Source organism: Penicillium psychrosexuale, assembly GCF_028828465.1.
Source record: "Penicillium psychrosexuale strain IBT 29551 chromosome Unknown utg000002l, whole genome shotgun sequence".
Taxonomy (NCBI): domain Eukaryota; kingdom Fungi; phylum Ascomycota; class Eurotiomycetes; order Eurotiales; family Aspergillaceae; genus Penicillium; species Penicillium psychrosexuale.
In genome coordinates, this window is record NW_026643187.1 from 239231 (window position 1) to 258516 (window position 19286).

General features: G+C 50.3%; 9 protein-coding genes across 9 annotated transcripts; 6 read left to right on the top strand and 3 right to left on the bottom strand.

Annotated features, from left to right (window-relative positions):
* Positions 1-320: 320 nt before the first annotated feature.
* Positions 321-616, top strand: N7518_001219 (copper metallochaperone ATX1; the record flags this gene model as incomplete). The annotated part of the gene is made up of 2 exons (XM_057182147.1): positions 321-408; positions 465-616. The coding sequence occupies 2 exons, from the start codon at positions 321-323 to the stop codon at positions 614-616; spliced, it is 240 nt and encodes a 79-aa protein (XP_057043597.1).
* A 418-nt stretch (positions 617-1034) lies between these two features.
* Positions 1035-4087, bottom strand: N7518_001220 (DUF2293 domain-containing protein; the record flags this gene model as incomplete). The annotated part of the gene is made up of 5 exons (XM_057182148.1): positions 1035-1164; positions 1249-3380; positions 3443-3736; positions 3785-3904; positions 3959-4087. The coding sequence occupies 5 exons, from the start codon at positions 4085-4087 to the stop codon at positions 1035-1037; spliced, it is 2805 nt and encodes a 934-aa protein (XP_057043598.1).
* A 587-nt stretch (positions 4088-4674) lies between these two features.
* On the top strand, positions 4675-5145 carry N7518_001221 (uncharacterized protein; the record flags this gene model as incomplete). Its single annotated transcript, XM_057182149.1, has 2 exons — positions 4675-4979; positions 5031-5145. 2 exons carry the CDS (start codon positions 4675-4677, stop codon positions 5143-5145), a joined length of 420 nt encoding a protein of 139 aa, XP_057043599.1.
* Positions 5146-5824: 679 nt separating this feature from the next.
* N7518_001222 (RING finger and CHY zinc finger domain-containing protein) lies at positions 5825-8136 on the top strand (the record flags this gene model as incomplete). Its single annotated transcript, XM_057182150.1, has 3 exons — positions 5825-7084; positions 7134-7498; positions 7548-8136. 3 exons carry the CDS (start codon positions 5825-5827, stop codon positions 8134-8136), a joined length of 2214 nt encoding a protein of 737 aa, XP_057043600.1.
* A 1113-nt stretch (positions 8137-9249) lies between these two features.
* On the top strand, positions 9250-12186 carry N7518_001223 (IQ calmodulin-binding motif domain protein; the record flags this gene model as incomplete). Its single annotated transcript, XM_057182151.1, has 1 exon — positions 9250-12186. One exon carries the CDS (start codon positions 9250-9252, stop codon positions 12184-12186), a length of 2937 nt encoding a protein of 978 aa, XP_057043601.1.
* Positions 12187-12545: 359 nt separating this feature from the next.
* cia1 (iron-sulfur cluster assembly protein CIA1) lies at positions 12546-13886 on the top strand (the record flags this gene model as incomplete). Its single annotated transcript, XM_057182152.1, has 1 exon — positions 12546-13886. One exon carries the CDS (start codon positions 12546-12548, stop codon positions 13884-13886), a length of 1341 nt encoding a protein of 446 aa, XP_057043602.1.
* Positions 13887-14126: 240 nt separating this feature from the next.
* On the bottom strand, positions 14127-16109 carry kexA (serine-type carboxypeptidase kexA; the record flags this gene model as incomplete). Its single annotated transcript, XM_057182153.1, has 3 exons — positions 14127-15464; positions 15515-15875; positions 15937-16109. 3 exons carry the CDS (start codon positions 16107-16109, stop codon positions 14127-14129), a joined length of 1872 nt encoding a protein of 623 aa, XP_057043603.1.
* A 522-nt stretch (positions 16110-16631) lies between these two features.
* N7518_001226 (SAM-dependent methyltransferase) lies at positions 16632-17482 on the bottom strand (the record flags this gene model as incomplete). Its single annotated transcript, XM_057182154.1, has 5 exons — positions 16632-16685; positions 16733-16851; positions 16911-17021; positions 17073-17090; positions 17170-17482. The coding sequence occupies 5 exons, from the start codon at positions 17480-17482 to the stop codon at positions 16632-16634; spliced, it is 615 nt and encodes a 204-aa protein (XP_057043604.1).
* A 658-nt stretch (positions 17483-18140) lies between these two features.
* On the top strand, positions 18141-18760 carry N7518_001227 (endosulfine family protein; the record flags this gene model as incomplete). The annotated part of the gene is made up of 4 exons (XM_057182155.1): positions 18141-18176; positions 18225-18308; positions 18372-18641; positions 18698-18760. The coding sequence occupies 4 exons, from the start codon at positions 18141-18143 to the stop codon at positions 18758-18760; spliced, it is 453 nt and encodes a 150-aa protein (XP_057043605.1).
* Between the last annotated feature and the right edge of the window lie 526 nt (positions 18761-19286).

A 19286-nucleotide genomic window follows, 5' to 3' on the forward strand; every position in this document is an offset into this window, starting at 1 on the left:
AAATAATTCAATAATACATACTCTATACTTCCCGCACTATATGGCCTACTATAGAAGACATTGGCTAACCAATCGCGAATATGGCTCATTCTCAAAGGGATGAATTATGACAAATGCAGATCACCAGGGAGGACGCCGAGGTAGAATAAGAAGTATATAATCTCCTTTTTCTCTCTTTCTATTTCTCTCTCTTTATCTCTTTCTCGGCCATTCCTCCTTTTAGTATATTCACCTGAAACCGAAAGTCCGCTGTTATCCGCCAAGCATCATCTTCCCCTCCTTCAACAACACCCCGCACAAACACAAATCAAATCCCCACCATGTCTGATCACCAGTACAAGTTCAATGTGACCATGACCTGCGGCGGATGCTCCGGCGCCGTGGAACGTGTCCTCAAGAAGCTGGAAGGTAAGCGACGCGCGGCCTGTTTCATCGCTTTTTGATCCTAACACGTTGGTCTTTAGGCGTCAAGACCTTCGACGTTAGCCTCGAGACTCAGACGGTCAATGTCACCACCGAGCCTACTCTTGCCTACGACGATGTGCTGGAGAAGATTAAGAAGACTGGAAAGACTGTGAACAGTGGAGAGGCGGATGGGGAGAGCAAGCAGGTTTAGATTCTCTCAATGCTCACGGTGTTTCCGGTCTTATATATACCCCTTTTCGCATGAGGCCTGGAAGTCAAACTCGCGAGCTTGCCTAAGCTCGTGGTACTCAGGCCCAAGACTAGACTCGGTTGCTAGGCAGTGCTAGGTCGAACATACCAATAGCATGCATTCCAACTTCGGAAGGTTTTAAGGTTGCTCTGGAATTCCTATGACTAAATGACCCATGACGAGAAATGAAATAGATAGAAAACGAGGGAACCGCAGTTCCCGATTCAAATTGGTATTGAGACCCACGAGGAGAGAAATTCTAAGAATATGCGCAAGGGTATCATGAACAACAATGCAATCAATGCAATCAATGCAATAAATGCAACGAATGCAATACAAAGCATCTCAAAACAAAGGGGGGATGTGGTGGTAGATAGGATTAATAATCCACAATCACAAAATGTCTTCCATCAGGGAGGGGATAGGGTGGACGTGGTTCAACTCTTTGAACGTAGACTGGGCGATCCTGCTCCGTAGTTTGGGACGAGGAAGGGTAATTGGAGGATGATCTGTATCTAGGTTAGTGCGGAACTTTTCGAGACATAGGGGAAAGTTGTGTTGTTGAACTGGTTAGTTTCCCAATGAAGGCTTACCGCAAGGAGTTGAACCCGCCGCTGGCTGGTCTTTCATGGGGGGACACGTGAGGCTGGAGCTTTCCTATGATAGAGTCTGAAAAGGTGCGAAGGTGATCATGGGAAGGAGTCACTCGCGGTCCTTTGGGCAATGAGCCACGTTGATCCGACGAAACTTGAGACAAATTCTTTGTGCCAAGGTAGTCAAGGTCTCTAGTCCGGGCGGACTGAGACGGTTCTCCAATGGGCGTGGCCTCTGGTTCGGCGCGCCTGGAGACGTATTCAAATGGAGGGGGCTCACGGTGGTCAACATGCCGGACAAAGTCCTCAGCATAAAGGTTCCTGTCTGGGTGGACGTTCTCTGATAAAGGGCGACCACTATCAATGCGGGTGTGCCGCATGGCCCGCGGCTCTTTCGGAGCACGGTCCGAACGGAAACTACGATCACCATGGTAAGGATGCCATGGTCCGGAATTGGAAACGGCTGGAGCCGCTCGGAAGGTGCGATCCCCTTCCGAGACAACGATACTGGTACTGGAAAGCCCAGCCTGAGCTTTAGGCTCGTATGGTCCGCTGATATGCTGTCGACCCAAGACTGACCTTGTTTCTAGGCCATGCTGTGCGTTGGAATAAGAAAACGAGTTCTGGTTCCTTTCCCGCTGGTATCCTACAACAGGGGGTTGTTCCACTGGCAGATAGTCCCGACGGAAATAAGGTAGCTCCTTGGGTCGGTGGTCTTGGACAAGCTCAAGGCGACGATAGGGGTGTGGCGCGAATCCTTCGGAAACGGGAAGTCCCATAGGCCTTGCACTCCACGGGTCTGGGCGGGACTCGGTTCGAGAACGTTCACGACATGTCAGACGCCTTCTTTTGCTCGCGTGTTCGCTGTCACCTTTCTTTTCGATGGCATCGGGATGATGCCCCATCTCTCCTTGAGAATACCCTGGCGTGACCGATCGGAGGGACATTTTGTTGGTCATATGTACCAAAGGATGCGAAGCGTCAGTCCACCGGCTTTCTATTGGCCGGGGGTTTTCAATTGAGGGCAAGATAGAGTCCTGTGTGTTTGAACCTGGTCTGAGAAGAGGGGTATTGACGGAGTCAGGGTACCGTCCCACTGGGGTCAATTTCTGGCGATTTTCCTTTGGTCCGCTCACAAACACAGGTGCGTTGGTCCTGTCCAACTGAGGAGGCAGTCTTTCTTGTCGGAATATGGGCTCCATCCTGGAGGGAGGAACATCCTGCGAGTGGCTCATGATCCCATTCCTGGGCCCAGAGAGTTCTTCTAGGATTTGTAACTCGGGTGATTCCTGATTAGTTAGTCCAGTTGGCCTGGCGTTCAATTCATAGGTTGAATAATTCTGTTGGGCATCCGAGTGAAGATAGTTCTCCTGGATACCTACATGTCTCTGTCGGTCCATTAGTGGAATAGCGAGCACTGGATGTGCTTGGTTATCATTACTGGCTGAGCCTGGAGCGACTCGCCGATGAACCTCGGCGTGTTGAGGAACTATATCCTGGCGCCTAGCAGCAGGTACTTCCTGAGTAGTAATGCGTTGCTCGGCATATCGAGGGCTTTGCTTTTCAGCGGGGGCACCGGAAAACCTGGGTTCTTCGGTGGCCTGTATACCCTCTCTATACTCCTTGACAGCTCGGGTCCATGCTTTGTACCTGTTAAATCCTCGACGGTTGATGGTATCCGTGGCTGGGGCTCTTGTGACAAATCGGAACCCAGGTGGTGCTTCCTCGGATAGTTCCCGTGGAAGATCCTGACCAAGAGAATTCGTATTGTCCATAGGCTGGCATCGGATCTCATGGGCCCGAGTATCGCTTGCAAGTATTTCCACACTGGTGTCCTGGTGACCTGCTGAAGCAACCGCATCTTCTTCTGATTCACTGTCTTCGTCGTCCGAGATAACGATCACCTCGCGGAAGACATCTTCCAGAACTGTCTGGCCGTTCTCATCGTCTCCTCGCCACTCAATGACTTTTGCTAGAGTTGTGTGTTCCACAACCCCTCTTGCTTCGTGGAAGGAAGTGGTTTTCAAAAGGCGATCGTAGTCAGTGTAGACATGCCGAACGTGAGCAACCACAGCTAGTTGGGCTCTGCGAGCCAAAGGCAATTCGGTGGCAGTCCCAACTTTTTTCTGACCCTTTTTGGATATCAGGTTTTCCATATTCTCATTTCCCAAATCAAGATTGAGTATATACGTACCTTTTGAAAAGCAGTCTTGATAATTTGATTCAAATCCTTCTCTGGCATGTTTGGAAAGAGATCCTTCAAGGCGTCCCGTGCTTCTGTGTTGAGGGTTTGTTGAGAAATTTCAGATTCTCCCCGCATGTTGTTCTCTAGTTTCTGGATGGGGAAGGTACTAGGCACTGTTTTACCGGTGCTTGTGAGGTAGAACCCCAGTTCTGAGCAAACAGCTGCCACCACGGTACTAGGGAAATGATACCCTATCCGATGAACATGCTGCGACAGGTTATGATGGCGATGGTGGGGCGTAGTCTTAAAAATAAGCAGTGTTGATGATTAGCAACCAGATGGGGTTCTCACCGATACTGCGTAGATCTGGAGACCCTCGTCTCGACATCGCTCCTTGCACGTTGTAGTGAGTTGTGGATTTCCCGCAGGAATGAAGGTGTAGCCGCTTGGTGCTTGCGCTTCAAAACAGATCTGTTCCAATTTTTGTCAATCATTTGGTCAAGCCGAAGCAGGGAATATACGTACAACACTCCGAAGCTTCTTCTTTTCTTGGGTGATAGATTCCATAATAACCTTGTGTCTTCTCGCTCTTCTTTGCGTAGCCCGGTCGGGGCCATGCCTGACCGAGCCAGCTCTCCTTATGACGCGGGTCATACTTGCGGTTCAGCTTATCGCAGAACCTTGCGAAGATGAAGATTTCAACACATCATTCACAATATGTATTAGACGTGTGATATGAACAGGTCGATGGTATGTGCCTCGTTGCCTGGATCAGGGTGAATGGCGCGTGGTCAAGTCAAGACAGTCGTGTTATGCACCGCAGTAACGCAAAGAATACGAAGTAAAGGCACCCCGCGCTCAACCGAAACAGAAACAAGGCCCTTAATGCGAGCCTTCTGGGTCAACTTGAGCAAAATCGTAGGGAGCAAAGAGCAAGAAAAAAAAAAAGAGAAAGAATGAGAATATCAAGGAGGAAGGATGGAGAGAGAGGGAGGGAGAGAGCGCAGATAAGATGGCTATTGCGGCCCAAGTCACCTCCTCCTCTCCCGATCGGGCTAGTCCTGCCTGAGGCTTCAGCCTTTCCCCAACTTTGACCGTCTTTTGTCCTTCTCCCCTCCAATGCCAATCCAACATTTGAACTCAACACTTCGGATCTCCGTTGGTTCCATCTGATTCCGTCTGATTGCACATCTGCCGCATATTCCAGATTCGTTGGCTCGTACATGTCCAATAGATCGGCCATGAACGCTTCAATCCAGGCCATGAAGGTGGATCCACGAGCTATGGTCCACGCATACCGTCATCTCTACCGACAGGGGTTGAAAGCGATTCAATATTCGACGCCCGGTCGCCATATGCTTCTAAAGTCCTTGCGAAAATCCTACCGTTCCTCCCCTTCCGAAGAATTTGATCCTGCCAAAATCACCAACACACTCCGCTTTCTCGAACGAGCTACCGAGGTTGCGGGCATGGAACACAAGATTTTGAAGAACCTTTTGCTAGCTAGATATTGGGAGCAAGATCACCTTGTGAGGGAGTCCCGCGTGTGAGTTATCACCAACAGAAGTGGAGAAGAAAGCCGCTGACCTGCCCTCAGTCCACGATCCCTGGGACTCGGCCATGTAGAGAACCAGCTACGGACAAGTGTCTTTGACCATTACAATTTGACACTTGACCGTTTGAATGAGAGTCTAGGGACATGTCTCAGATGATTCGAACCCCGCAGTTCTCGACTTCTCCCTCAGTGCTGATCCGACCCGCTATGCCAGATCGTGCGTCCGTTAGGCCTCAGTGCTTCCCTTGGGTATGAATCCGCACCGACGCGAGGCAGCTCGCCCAAAATGGGATTGCACATACCGGGTATTGCCGTGATCAGAACACCGGTACATATCTCAATCGCATCAGGATTGCGTAGGACACGATGACCCGTCTTGCCTCCAGGTGAGCCTCGTGCGTTGTATTTTACAATCTCATGGCATACAGCACATTATGTCGATGGCAATCTACACGCCTTGGCATTCAATGCAACATCGTATAGCCAATCCTCGTCTCCGGACTTGAGACTCATTGGTAGATACATAGTAGGATCTGCAGGAAGACAGCATTGATGATAAACTACTGGTAGAATACTTTGAGCAAATTCCAACCCAAATGATAGTCTCTACTCCTTCCCAATATTCCTGATTTTCGAGTCCAACCGTCCAACTAAAAAGTGTGCCAATCTCCTGAGGCTCCAGTTCCAGAGCATGTGACGATGATTCAGCACCGGAGGCGGTGCCCGTGGACGTCACATGTCACGATGTCTGCTGTTCCGGCTCCAAGTTTGGGTTTGATTCTGCTTGATTTCAAGCATCTAAAGCGATTTAGTGAGATGCTGGTTTAGAGCCCTTCATGAGTGGTTTCATTTCCTCATTGCTGATCCAAGCTGGAATACTATCCCCCTTACCACCCCAACCGAAAAGTCAACCAAATGACGACGAAGCTAAATTCCACCTGAACGAACCGACAAACCCCTCGTGTGATAGTGAATGCCATAAATTGAGTCCTCTACTGGACCAAGACCACGGACAGAACTCGAATTGCGGAGATGCGGGTGCGGGGTCCCTGCATAGCCCTCCTTTCTTCACAACCCTACCGAAAGAGATGGATGGCCGAAACTCGCAATCGGAGGGCACTCGATCAGTGACCCATAACACACCCGGATCCATCCAAAACATAGATGCGACCGCAGGCGCCTCCATTGATCACATACATGAAATCGACGTCACCGTACAGCCGGACAGTTCGGGGAATTCACAAGTTTCACATCCCAGCGAGGCGCTGAACTCGTCCAATGAGCCACAACATGCTTCAACAATATCCACCAGCGAGCCTCGGCAATCTCTCGACACTGCCTTTGATCCGGAGGGACTGGCACAGTCTTCTCTTCCGGCGGATGATGGGATGGGAGTTCTAAGAAGCAAGATCATTGCAATCAGGGAGTTGGAGCTCACCAATGTTGAAAAGGCGCGCATGGTTCACGGTTTGATGACAGAAGGTTACCACTCATCCCGTGAGCTCCGAAGCACCCCTGGTCTGGGGGTATTCTCAACTCCATCAAGTCCAGCGAGCTTGGGGCTGCCAACAAGTCCGAGGACTCCGCGGGCCTCGGAGATCAATACTTCTAGACCGGGCTCACCATACTCCGAATTAGACTCTCTTTACGAGACCACCTTCAATCTCACAGCTGAAGATCTGCAGCCTACCTTTGTACCTAAGGTAGAAACAGAATCACCAGAACTCGAAACTGGGGACGAAGAGGGTGACACAGAAGAACAAGAAGAGACTAATCTGGGGTGTGTGCATTATCACCGCAATGTGAAACTTGAGTGCCACACTTGCAAAAAATGGTATACCTGCCGCTTCTGTCATGATGAAGTCGAAGATCACTCTCTCGTTCGTCGAGATACCGAAAACATGCTTTGTATGCTATGTGGGCATGCACAGCCCGCAGCGCAGAACTGCAGACGGTGCAGCGAGCAAACTGCGCAGTATTATTGCGAAATTTGCAAACTCTGGGATAACGACAGCAAAAAGAGCATCTACCATTGCAGCGACTGCGGTATATGTCGAATTGGACAGGGACTAGGAAAAGATTTCTTCCATTGCCAGGTAAGGGCTCCGACAGAGGTTAGACGATACTGGTACTAACAACATATAGACGTGCTCTGTTTGTCTTCCTATATGTATTGAGAACACCCATCGCTGCATTGAACGGTCCACCCAGTGTGACTGTCCCATATGTGGCGACTACATGTTCACTTCTCCAGAAACCGTCGTCGTCATGCGATGTGGCCACAGTATACACCACAAGTGTCTCTCAGAGTACTCCAAAAGTTCCTTCCGTTGTCCGCTTTGTAGCAAGACTATCACCAACATGGAATCGACATTCCGAAACCTGGATCGCACCATCGAAAGCCAGCCTATGCCTGACGAGTTCAAGGATACCAAAGGCCTTATTTACTGCAACGATTGCGGTTCGAAGTCGGTTGTCAAGTACCACTGGCTCGGCTTAAGATGTGATTTGTATGTACTCTTCGAAAAAAGACAATCAACACCTGCTGATAGCATCTAGATGTGAGTCGTACAATACGGCCCAAATTCGCATTTTGCACGGAGATATGTCCACTCAACCCGAGGAAGACTTCGGGCAAGACCTGCTTCCTCGGCCTCGATCGTCTTCATACACTGAAAACGATGACCCGATCTCCTCTTCCCTGGCAGCACTAAATGTCAATAGCACATCAGTTTCTCGTTCACGGCTCAGTGCGCCTATGTCTCCTGAACCCGTTAGACGATTTTCATCCTATAACATTACACGAGGCCGTGCTGTCTCGCCCGTCGTCAGCAACTACTTTGGACTGCCGACTGAGCGTGAATCAGAGAAACCTTCATCTATTCCTTTCTTTGGGGGACCATCTCGTGGCGAGAACGAGGATTACGGCGCATTGAATTTCTTGAGCAAGAAGCTTACATACCGATATGGACTGTTTGGAGGTGAGACTAAATCAACCGAAAGCGTATTGGAAACTGAGAATGAAGAAGACGACGCTGAGTCTTCTGACTCGGCTGAATCAGATGGTTCTCATGGTATTGGGGACGACGACGAGGAGGAAGAGGAAGATCAAGATGAAGATCACATTCAGATTTTCGGTCATCAGTGAGGCCGATCCAGATTTTTACACGTGAACCCAGATGGCTGGTCGTCCAAGGAAGTGTGACCCAACAGCTATCCTTGCCCTCTTTAATTTTCTCCGATCAGCCTCTGCGGCGAGCAATAAACACTGTTCAGCCCTTGACCACAATTTACCCGGTCCATGGGTTCGATTTCAGAGGCATGTCTGAACCGGTGCCCATCCCTGACAAGACCGATTCAATATTTCTGTCCTGGGATGATAGCGCCGTCATTTTGTGTACCTTTACACATGTGATGACTACAAAGGTCCACAGCTAAGTAAAGGGCACCTCAACGCAACTCGGGGATTGTTGCTTTTACACACATCAAGCAGCCGGCTTCGCTGCAGCATAGCGTTCACTTCTTTTTCCGGTTTAAAGCACACTGGTATCATGACGCAACGATAGCAATTTTATTGAAACTCTCCATCTTACTTGGCCTGCACTAGATTGTTAGAAATATTATAGTCTTCTACTTCTATGGCGTACTTGACGATGTATATGATATACAAATGTAGTATAGTAACCTAAATACCACGTAGATAGCCATTTTCCTTCTTACAATAAAAGCCAATCGGACCAAAGTGCTATGTACTGCGAGAAGTATAAACCAATAGCCACCTAACATACCAAGCTCCCAAGCTATAAATAGGATTGAGGAAGCCCTGAAGAGGCGATGGATGGTTATCGCGCTTACCTCAGCTTCTGGTTGCAGCCACAAGATTCCATTGACGATCCAGGTTGTATCAGACATGATGTTGCCTGGTTTCATCCTGTCTTGCTTATTGAAACAGCTATTTAGCCATTGAGCCGACTCATCTGACTTCCTTTTCCTAATTTCCCGTCCTGAAACGAGGCACGGATCCCTCCACTCCCCCAGCCGAGTGATGCGCATGTATTTAACTCCTTGATTTCAGCCCATCTAGATTGCTCCTTTCTCTTCTTAAAAGACTGGAAATCGCTCGACAAGGATCCTATAACCTAGCCTACAAGTGAAATTCTTGTGAACAACTCCAACCTCTTCCAATCTCTTATCAGTACTGCCCCGCGGAATCTCCTTCGTCACTTTATCAGCGCCGCGTCGCACCCGCGTCAGCCGTACTATGATCCGTCGCAACTCCGACATCGAGATTCAACTCCCGGACGCTGGTCCAACACCTCTCTCACCCGATTCCGTGAGCGATCTCGATGTGGAAATGTTCTCTGAGGAGCTGACACTTCCCTTGAGTCTCCCACCACACATCGCAGCCCGGTTCGCCCGCAAAAGCAGCAAAGCCCGCCGTTCCTCCACCGCCTCATCTCGGCGAAGCTCGGTGTCATCCTTGCACTCGCATCATTCCAACGGGTCCTCAAATGGCTCGCTAAGTGCGGACCATATTGCTCAGCATCTCCGTCGCACGTCCATTTTGGAGAGCCGAAAGGCACGACTCGCTGATCGTGCATTGCATGCGGAGAAAGTGAGGCTGCGAGCCGCTCTGGCTAAAGCAGCCACACGAAATTTTCAATTCGAAGAGAGGGCGTTAGCCGCCCAGCAGGCCCGCGAGCGTCTGCTCGCCGATATCACCGCTAAGTGCGAAGGTCAGGTCAGACGGGCCAAGAAGAAGGCCGAGGACCAGCGGGAGAAGAAAGCTGCTGAACAAGCTCGCATGCGTCTGGAAATGGCGGAGAAGCTTGCGGAGGCAGAGAAACGGCGGACATTATATCAGAAAACACACCGCCGCCAGCGTACTAGCAGCTTGCCAGTCACCGAGGAGAAAAAGATGTCCCGGGAGGTCACTAAGTCGGTTCAGCAGGATGCGGCTGCGCGGAAAATACAGCGCGTATGGAAAACCCACAACGCGAAGATGGTTATGCAGCAGTTCCAGTCATTGAACCTGTCTGTGGACCGAGTTCGCGACATGACTTTTGAAGAAGTTGGCGCTCTCCTTTCTGACAGCAATTTGCTCGACACTATGACTAAAGTCCTCCGACTCTGTGGTCTACAGGATATGGAAGGTGGGGCCTTGGGTGAGAGGGGTGCAGTACGCACGTTCCTTAGCAGCTATCTCATCGTCACTCACCCGCAAGAGGTTCTGAGCAGCAATGGAGATCAGGAGCAAGATTTGATTGCTAAGGCCCGGGAGCTGCTAGTAGCCTTTCATCAGGTCACGGCGCTGCTATCATCTGGCTGTTGCTCTCCGTCTGTGATCACCGCAGATCTCCAGACCTTGTGTGAATCTCACAACGTGTTTTTCTCTGCTTTCCATGCTTGGAAGTCCCACGACTCTAGCGTACTGATTGAGATCATGGTTGCACAGTTCGTCGAATTGGAATTGATTTGGCAGACAGTCAAGAATGACAAAGCTGGTGGTGCTGCAGAAGACTACAGACTGGGTATCCGACAGAACCAGGTCCTTTTGCTAGCCCGTCTGAAGAGACTTGCAGGACCCGAGCGACACATGGAGCTGATCAGAGATTCATTGAAGAAGGCCAAGCGGGAGAAGAAGAAGGCTGCCTCCAAACAAGCTATCCCCCGGTCTGCTGAGACTGCTCCTCCCACCACGGTTACGCAGAGTGTCACATCGCCTCTTAGCGAGTCATTCAACAACATCGATGCCGCAGTTTTCCAAGAGCTGGATAAGCAGCGGACATCACCCCACGAGAGATTCACCAAAATTCTCACTCCTCTCCCTGAAAATCGGGAGCTGGTGCATGAACTTCTCATTAACAAAGAGTTCAAGATCGAGGAAGCACCATATACCGAACCACGCAGACAGATCATGAAGCAGATGTGCGACACAATGAGACGAGGGGTGGAAGCTGGACACAGTACCAACTGGACTGTCGCCATGGCCACAGTGATCCAAGATCGCTTGCTACGCTCACTTCAACAGGGCAATTCCCTTTATGTGATAATAAGTGAAGTCTTGGATCCAAAACTGGTCCAGGGACAGTGCGAGGCTGGCACATTCTCCTATGGTAATTTCTTCGGCTTCATGAACAACATCTTACCACGCCTATGCGCTCCTTACCGGGATCCTGTGGTCAAGGCATACATTGAGGATACTTCAGGCGATGCTATCGATCGGCTGTCTCGGTTGATGAGCATCATTGACCTGCTATCACTCGACCAGACGAATTTCATGATCCAGCTTGCTGCACCCCAGCTCATCGAAGAAGCTCCGGGTTATGAGCGGCGGGCATTTGACCGAGACGTCACGGACGGGACAGTCAATTTGGGGAGGGTCCGACGGTTTTGGCGCATTCATCGCAACATAATCGTTGATGAGATGAAGAAGCGAGACCCGGAAGGCATCCAGGGTGAACCACGCCCATCACCAACACGAGTCTACGCCCAAGGTCTTGCCGACACCGTTCTAAGCAATGCGCTTGTATCCGAAGATATAATTCCAGAGACTCTGAGTCTCGATCGCCAACGACTCGAACGGCTGCACGCCAGGGCATTCCAAATTGTCGCAACAGCTTCCATCCTGTTGACAGCAAAGAACCTACTCAAGCGAGACGCACGGTCTCAATGGAAACCCGAAGCAGACCGGATTCTGTCTCTGGATTTCAACGAGATCAGCGCAGAGCGTGTACAGTCTATCCTCGAGTCGACGCATCCGATGCCACCCGCTGCGAGCGCCCAGCTCGCAGCTACGATCAAACGAGTCCTCGGACCCGTGGCCACAGCATGTCTCGCAGCCGCACCCCAACTCGCGATAGTAACTTCAGAGACCTCTGCCTCAGACGCATCCGTCTCCTCAACAGACTCGCACGGAACCACGACCTCCGCGACTAGCTTCTCGGATCCAGTGACGAAACTCATTCTCTCCCGCCTTCGTAGCCACGTCCTCTCGCGTCTCAGCGCATCGAGTGCCTCCGAGCGGATACGGGCTACCACCACGGCCAGTCAGAATCTCGCTGGTGCGGGTATGCCGGAATTTGTTAATGAGGTTGGCAAGTTGGTTGAAGAATTAGAGAAGGTCCGTGAGGTGGATTGGCTTTGCCACGGGTCGGTATACGAGGGTTTATACGAAGAAGGTGCTCCAGCACAATGAAGGCGTTTTAGAGGGGCATGTATAATGCAGTCTTATGTTTTTTGTTTTTGTTCTTTTGTTCTTTCATTTGGATTTTGGAGGTTGGGACTTTGGACTTTGGACCGGGCAGACTGGCAGGGTATACGACTAGTTTCTAGAGTTTGTATGGAGTAATGAGACCTTTTGACTTTATATATCCTAGATTATTGAAATGTTAAACATGTGAAATGTCCCATTTGATCTGAAATTTATATACAACCCTCCTATCTAATCAGTAACCCCCACACCATCAAAAATCCAACCTCACCACCGTATCCCTCCATTCCATTTCCCTCCAATCCCTCCAATACCTTCAATTCTCAACTAAAACGCAAACCAACATGTCTCCAAAAGTCACAATAACACACCTATCCGACCTCACCCCCCCCTCCCAAGAACGAATCTGGCTCACAGCCCCGCACCCAACCCTCCCAATAGTCGCAACCTGCAGTTCAGACAAGACCATCCGAGTCTACTCCCTCACAAACTTCACCCTCCTCTCCACAATCACCGGCGGCCACAAGCGCTCCGTCCGCACAGCAGCATGGAAGCCACACATGTCGGGGGAGTCCGTTCTCGCAACGGGCAGTTTCGACGCAACAGTCGGCATCTGGCGGCGGTGGGATAATTACGGGCGGGAAGACGGCGCCGGGATGGGAATGACCAATGACGATACCCAGACCCCGACGGATACCTCTGACGCCGACAGCGCAGACCGCGAAGAAGACGAAGAAGAATGGCGCTTCGCCGTCCTGCTCGACGGCCACGACAGCGAAGTCAAGTCCGTATCATGGTCCGCGTCGGGGATGCTGCTGGCGACGTGCTCGCGCGACAAGTCAATTTGGATCTGGGAGGATCTCGACGACGGCGATAACAACTTCGAGACCGTTGCTGTGATGCAGGAGCACAGCGGCGATGTGAAGTGTGTTTCGTGGCATCCTTCCGAGGAGTGTCTTGCTAGCGGGAGCTACGACGACACTATCCGGCTGTGGCGGGAGGATCTAGATGATTGGGGCCAGGTGGCATGCATCAAGGGACATGGGGGGACAGTTTGGTTTTTGGATTGGGAGGGGGATGATGCAGAGAAATGGAACGGGCCGATTTCCGATTCCAATTCTGAGTCCGAGCTGAGCGCTTTACAAGCTCAGTGGCGTTCTCAGAGGGCGCTTTCCGGCCCGCGCCTCATCTCCTGCTCGGACGACCGCACCGTGCGCGTGTGGCGGCGGCAGCCGAAGGAATCACAGCAGATGGGCGCGTTTTCTTCTGCCACGACGGGCATCCCGAGTATCATTCGGCCTACGGGGACAGACGAGGCTTGGGAGGAGGATGCCGTGCTCCCGCATGCGCATGAACTGCCTGTCTATGCTGTTGCGTGGAGTAAGCGGACCGGACTTGTTGCTTCGACTGGTGCGGATGGGCGGATTGCGATTTATGAAGAGCGATTTGTTACACCGGAGAAGGAGGAAAAGCAGGATGATGCGGATGCTATGGATACTGCGTCTAGTGATGTGCTACGAACGGAGTGGGTGCTTGTTGGTATTCAGGATGGGGCGCATGGGATTTACGAGATTAATCATGTTGCTTGGGCGAAGAGAGCAGATCGGGGTTCTGGGGGCGAGGAGGAGGTGCTTGTCTCGACAGCTGATGATGGGAGTGTCAAGGTTTGGACTGTGACGCGGTAATTGCTTTTTGGAATTGGCATGTGTTGGGTCTAAATAGCTTATAAACAAAAGGCTTGATGTATTTAGAGACCAGAAAAAGGAAGAATATATAATCAACATGTCACTTGAGTAGTATGACCGCAGAGATATCAGAATGAAAATCATATTTAGAATTAAACCGAAGACTCCAGAACACCGTGTGCTTTATACAGATGCCAAAATCATTCCCCTCTTCCTGAAAACCTTTCAAAAAATCACTTGTTATGAAGACTGGCGGTTTTCACCAGTTTCTGGATGCGAGACATGACCTTCGTCGTCACTAGCTTCGCCAACAGCGTAATTCTCCCGCTCAGGGCTAGGAGAATGAAGCTGGTCGAGCTCACTCTCATCGAAATCACCAGCCTCGACATCACGACCAGAATGCTTGTTCTGGAATCTGTTGAGAATGGATGGATTGTCCGACATATCATTATTTGAGACGCCTTTGTAGCCCCGGCGAGTACGGCGACTGCGCCAGATGAAAAAGCCCCAAGCGATCACACCGATAATCACAATAACGAGGACGGCCTCGCCGGACTTAGCATAAGCGTGCATCTCAGTCTGTTTCAGCCTCTCCTTCTCGTTCTCCTCGGCAGCGGTACTGTTGGCCTGTCCGCCGACAGAAGTCTGGGGCAGCTTCTCGCCGTCGATACGCGAATCGGAAGGCTGGCCGCCAATGCTGGCGATATCGACCTTCATGAAGCGATCGAGCATGTCGCGGCTCTGGCGGGGGTTGTCGAATGGAACCATATGGCTGGAGTTGTAGAAGAGCACGTAGGTGAGGTTACGGGCGGATTGGTAGATGCCAGCGGGCTCGCCTTCGAAGGACCAGTCGTGGCGCGGGGCCCAGACGCCGGGGGAGGTTTCGAAGCCGCTGCCACCCATCCAATCCATGTTGTGGATCAGAGTCTCGGTTCCGATATGGTTGCAGATGAGGTCTTTGTCGCCGCTGAAGAGCAAAACGTTGATACCCGATTCGATCAATCCCGGGAGCAGGTGGACGGAGGGGATGGAGTTCTTCGCGGTGAAGGCCATGTGGACCATACCAGCGCATTCTGTCCAGCCGGATTTCTTTGCTGGGTTGATGTTCAGGGCCTTGACGACATCCGGTCGCTGGAGATACGGCTCAATGTTTTTCAGGTCAGGAGGCCAGTTCATGCCACAGGATTTGGCCTCATCCTTGAGACGGACATCGTACATGTTGTAACATTGGTGATTTTCGGTGGTTCGATCGAGGAATTGTTGCAAGACTAGCTCGCATGCGCCGACATCCAGTTTGTTCTTCGCGCCGGCGGTCTCCAGCTTCGAGAGGCAGACTTCGTTGAGCGCGTTTATATTGTTATGAAGGACTGTGCCCGGTGTGAGGAGGCCTTCTCTCTCAACGAACTTGAAGTATGAAGGGTACTGGTCTGCAGGAGAGATCCAACCATTACCGATCAGCAAACCCTTAATCGGCCACTGCGTGCCTCCGTTCTCTGCAACGCCCTTGTTACGATCTTGAATGGCCTTTGCAATGTATGGGATGTGCTGGCCGGCATACGATTCACCCGCAAGATATAGCTATAACACAGTTAGAGATATAATCAATGTAGAGGACAAGGCAAACGTACGTCATCGTTCGCATACTCGGGGAATAGTTCAAAGAACTTTTCCAAGAAAATAATGAAGTGAGCGGCCATTTCGTCCAGCTCATGGAGATAGCTATTGGTGTTCGCATAGCTGAAACCGGTACCGACCGGGTTATCCACGAAGAGCAGGTTGGCAAACTCATCCCACCTGCCCTCGTTATACTTCAAGGTATGGTCGTCCTGAAGTCGGTAGGGCCCAACTTCCATCAATGCGCCATCCATAGAGCTACATCCTGGGCCACCATTCAGCCAAATGACAGTGCGCTGTCGGTTCGCGATATGACGATTCTGGAAATGCCAAAAGAACAGGTTGCCGTTGATCGCCGGATCGACCTCGATATGTCTAAAGTCATCGTATTAGAAAAGATATACCTCCGAAGAAATCCAACTTCCGGGAGACTCACCCAGCATGCATCTTCAAGAAAGGGCCTTCCGGCGCCCCGGGTAACGAGTGCACATAATAATCAGCAGCCGAACTGGCCGACACCAACGGGCTCAACAGCAGCGATAATGCGGATAATAACATCGCGACAGCACCACCCTTCACAGAAGAAGGGAGGAAGGGTATTGAGAGCATTTAGCAGTCCGGTGTGGGTATCATCAGACTAGAGGTCTAGGTAACTAAATAGTCGAGTAGAGATGTCCCGGGAGGGACTCGTAGGCGCAAATCAACAGATCATCGAATTCAGACGGGTCGGACGGCACAAGGGAATGGGATAGGAGAGGGTGCACAAAGAAGTAGCAAAACCCAAAGAAAGGAGAGGTTAAGGTGATAAGGTGTTCAGAGTGTAGAATGACGGAGTTCAAAGGAAGTCCACGGCTGGCGTGGCCTGTGGAGTATTGAGTGTAATTACCGGTCATTACCGGTGGATTGGACAAAATGCACCGCCACTTGCTGCTTGAATAACGGTATTTATTGTATTATTCGTACGATGCATATTTATTTGTCAATTGGGATTATTAACTGCAAATACGTCTCCTTAAGATCTATATATTTTGTTATATTCACCTCTAAATCAAAAATTGCACCTCATCGCCACTGGTTGACCTTATTATAGTTTAATTTTGGGGATCTTCAACTAGTAAATCAGTGTATCACTTAGAAGAAATCAATAGACTTGTCGGCGTCCTTCTTAATAAGATCCACCATCCCCTGAATAGTTAGCTTCTTGGTTCTCTCGAACAATTCAATAGTCTTACATCAGGCATGATAGGCTGCTCATTGGCGTCCTTGACATAGCGGAAAGGCATTTCGGTGCGCTCATGCTCATTGATGAGCAATTCCGGGTAGTCGACATATTGAATGTCCTCGAGTGGTACTGGGCAGAATCAGCATACAGCACATATATTGTCCTGACTTTTTTCTTTTCACACTCACTCTTCTCGTGAACAACCAAACGAGTAACTCGCACGGCAGTATCGGTGGTCATCTGCTTAGGCCCCAATCGGCGGCCGACATATCCCTTCTTTCTCAACTCCGAGGTGCGATCTACCAAGTCGTCAGTCTCTCGCCGAATTGCATGGAGAAAAGAGTACATACCTCTAGGCGGGTCATCACCTGCAGATGCAGTTAACAGTCAAAGGGTCAGTCTGAACTCAATCCGTACATATCGCGGGGTAAGAAGAAAATTCCATACCGAGGATACCACCGAACAAGAAGACCTCAAAGGTATCACCATCCTCAGGACTCAACTCGGCCTCAGCTGAGGGGTCCAGCAAGCAGACCTTTTCCTTGCGGTCGGCAAAGATCTCCTCGACACTGCGCTGCTCGACCTCGAGACCCTTGGTGGCGGCTAGATCTGCGGGCATCTGCAGCTCGGCGGGCACAGAGCTGAGGAGGAATCGTGCCCCGCGGTCGTGAGATTCACGCGCAATGCAGGCATATTCGAGCGTGGACCATGGGCCCAGCTCGGGATCCAGATGCTCGACTACGAAGGTTGGGCGAGTCATGGTGGGTGTGGGAGAGAGACGTCACAGAAGCGGAAAAAATGAAGAAATGAAGAAGTTCTCAAGGTTCGGTTCCACTGTGGGCAGGTGACGAGGTTATAATTGATTTCACCAATGATACTATTGTATCAAGATGAGCCTGGGGAGGGTCATGGGAAGATTTAGGATGTAGAAGGTTGTTAAATACAATATTAATGAGTTTAGTATATGTGCGAGCCCACCACGAAGTGTAGTATATGTGCAGTAATTTATATAGCATCCAATAGTACCCAGAGTAAACTAGAGATATATTTTTACTATAACATATGATTTAATTGCTTCGCGTCGCTCCGCAATCATAATACACCATTATACATTCTATTAAAACACAATAATGCGCAGTTATCCAGGGAGGTAAAGTCCCAGAACGTCATCTACCTACATAGCCAATAGTGGCCAATGGCCATCTCCGATCCGTCACCTCTCTGGGATTTATTTAAAAAACTATCCTATTACTGCTAGTCTCTTCTCTATTATTTGTTATTCTTTAACCTATTATTTCTCTATAAGTCCCGTCTCACCCTCTTTGCCGGTCACACATCAACTTCTCCCCGCCTTATCTTTCCCGCTTCAATTTCCCCTCCACTTCAACTTCTACTTCAACTTTCTTCAACCATCCATCATGAATCCCCACCAGCAGAACAAAGTGGACATCAACGTAAGTACTTCTACTGTTATTATCATATCTTTACTAACAATTCCCTAGTCGTTGAGCCCAGAGGAGCAGCGTCTGCTGCGCCTCTACGGCAAGATGCCCACCAAGAAAGACGTCCTCCAGAACAAGCTCAAGGCAAGCCCAACACAGCCTAACCCCACCAAACAACACCTCCCTGACATTTAATTTTCTATACAGGAACGCAAATACTTCGATTCGGGTGACTACGCCCTCAGCAAAGCCGGCAAAGCCTCCGACCTAGGCGTCACCAACATCGGGTCACGCCACCCAGTGCCGGAGAACATCCCGCACCTAATCTCAACCTCACCAGGCCACAACAACTCTGTCAGCAATGGAAGTGTCAGCTCCCAGGGCGGGCAGATTCCCGGCAGCATCAGCGGACACCCTGGCTCGGTCGGGTTCCAAAGCCGCAGCCCGATCAAGGAGGGGGTAGCTACCTACACCGTGGTACTAGTATCAGTGAGGGTGAGGCAGGCTCTGGTCTGGCATCTGAACCAGTGCAGAGTGAGCAGGAGCTTAGTGTTAGCCCCCCTCCCGCGAGAGAGGGTGTTCCTATCCGTCGATAGGCGATGACATAGTATCTTACTCCACTGGGTGGCTGTGGCTATTCTGAGAAGGGCAATTGTTGCATGCATATCTTTTGAAGGGGGTCTGTGATTTCACTTTCAAAAGCCTGGCGCTATGGGAATTTCTTTGTCTTTTTGTTGTCTTTTTTTTTCTTTTTTTCCCTTTCCAAATGTCTTTTGTGAATGGGGGACAGGATAGGGGTGCACTGCGGGACAGAGCAAGAGTGAGAACAGAGGCAGTGCGAGGACTTGTGATGGTTCCAATGATATGGCTGATGGGAGTGGGAATTCACTGCCCAGTCAATCGAGCATTGCTTCGCTTTTCGGTGTCTTGGCTTTCTTTATTTTTCTCCAATTACCACCATTTATCAACTTATCACCAATCTGTGGCATTCGGGGGTTTTCCTCTTTTCCTTGATCTTTGCTCTCCTTCTTCATATCTAGTTCATACGACATGACCCTTGTTTGTGATAATTTCCTTGTACCACTTCTTGATTTCATTCTTGCGACTGATAATTTGTGTACA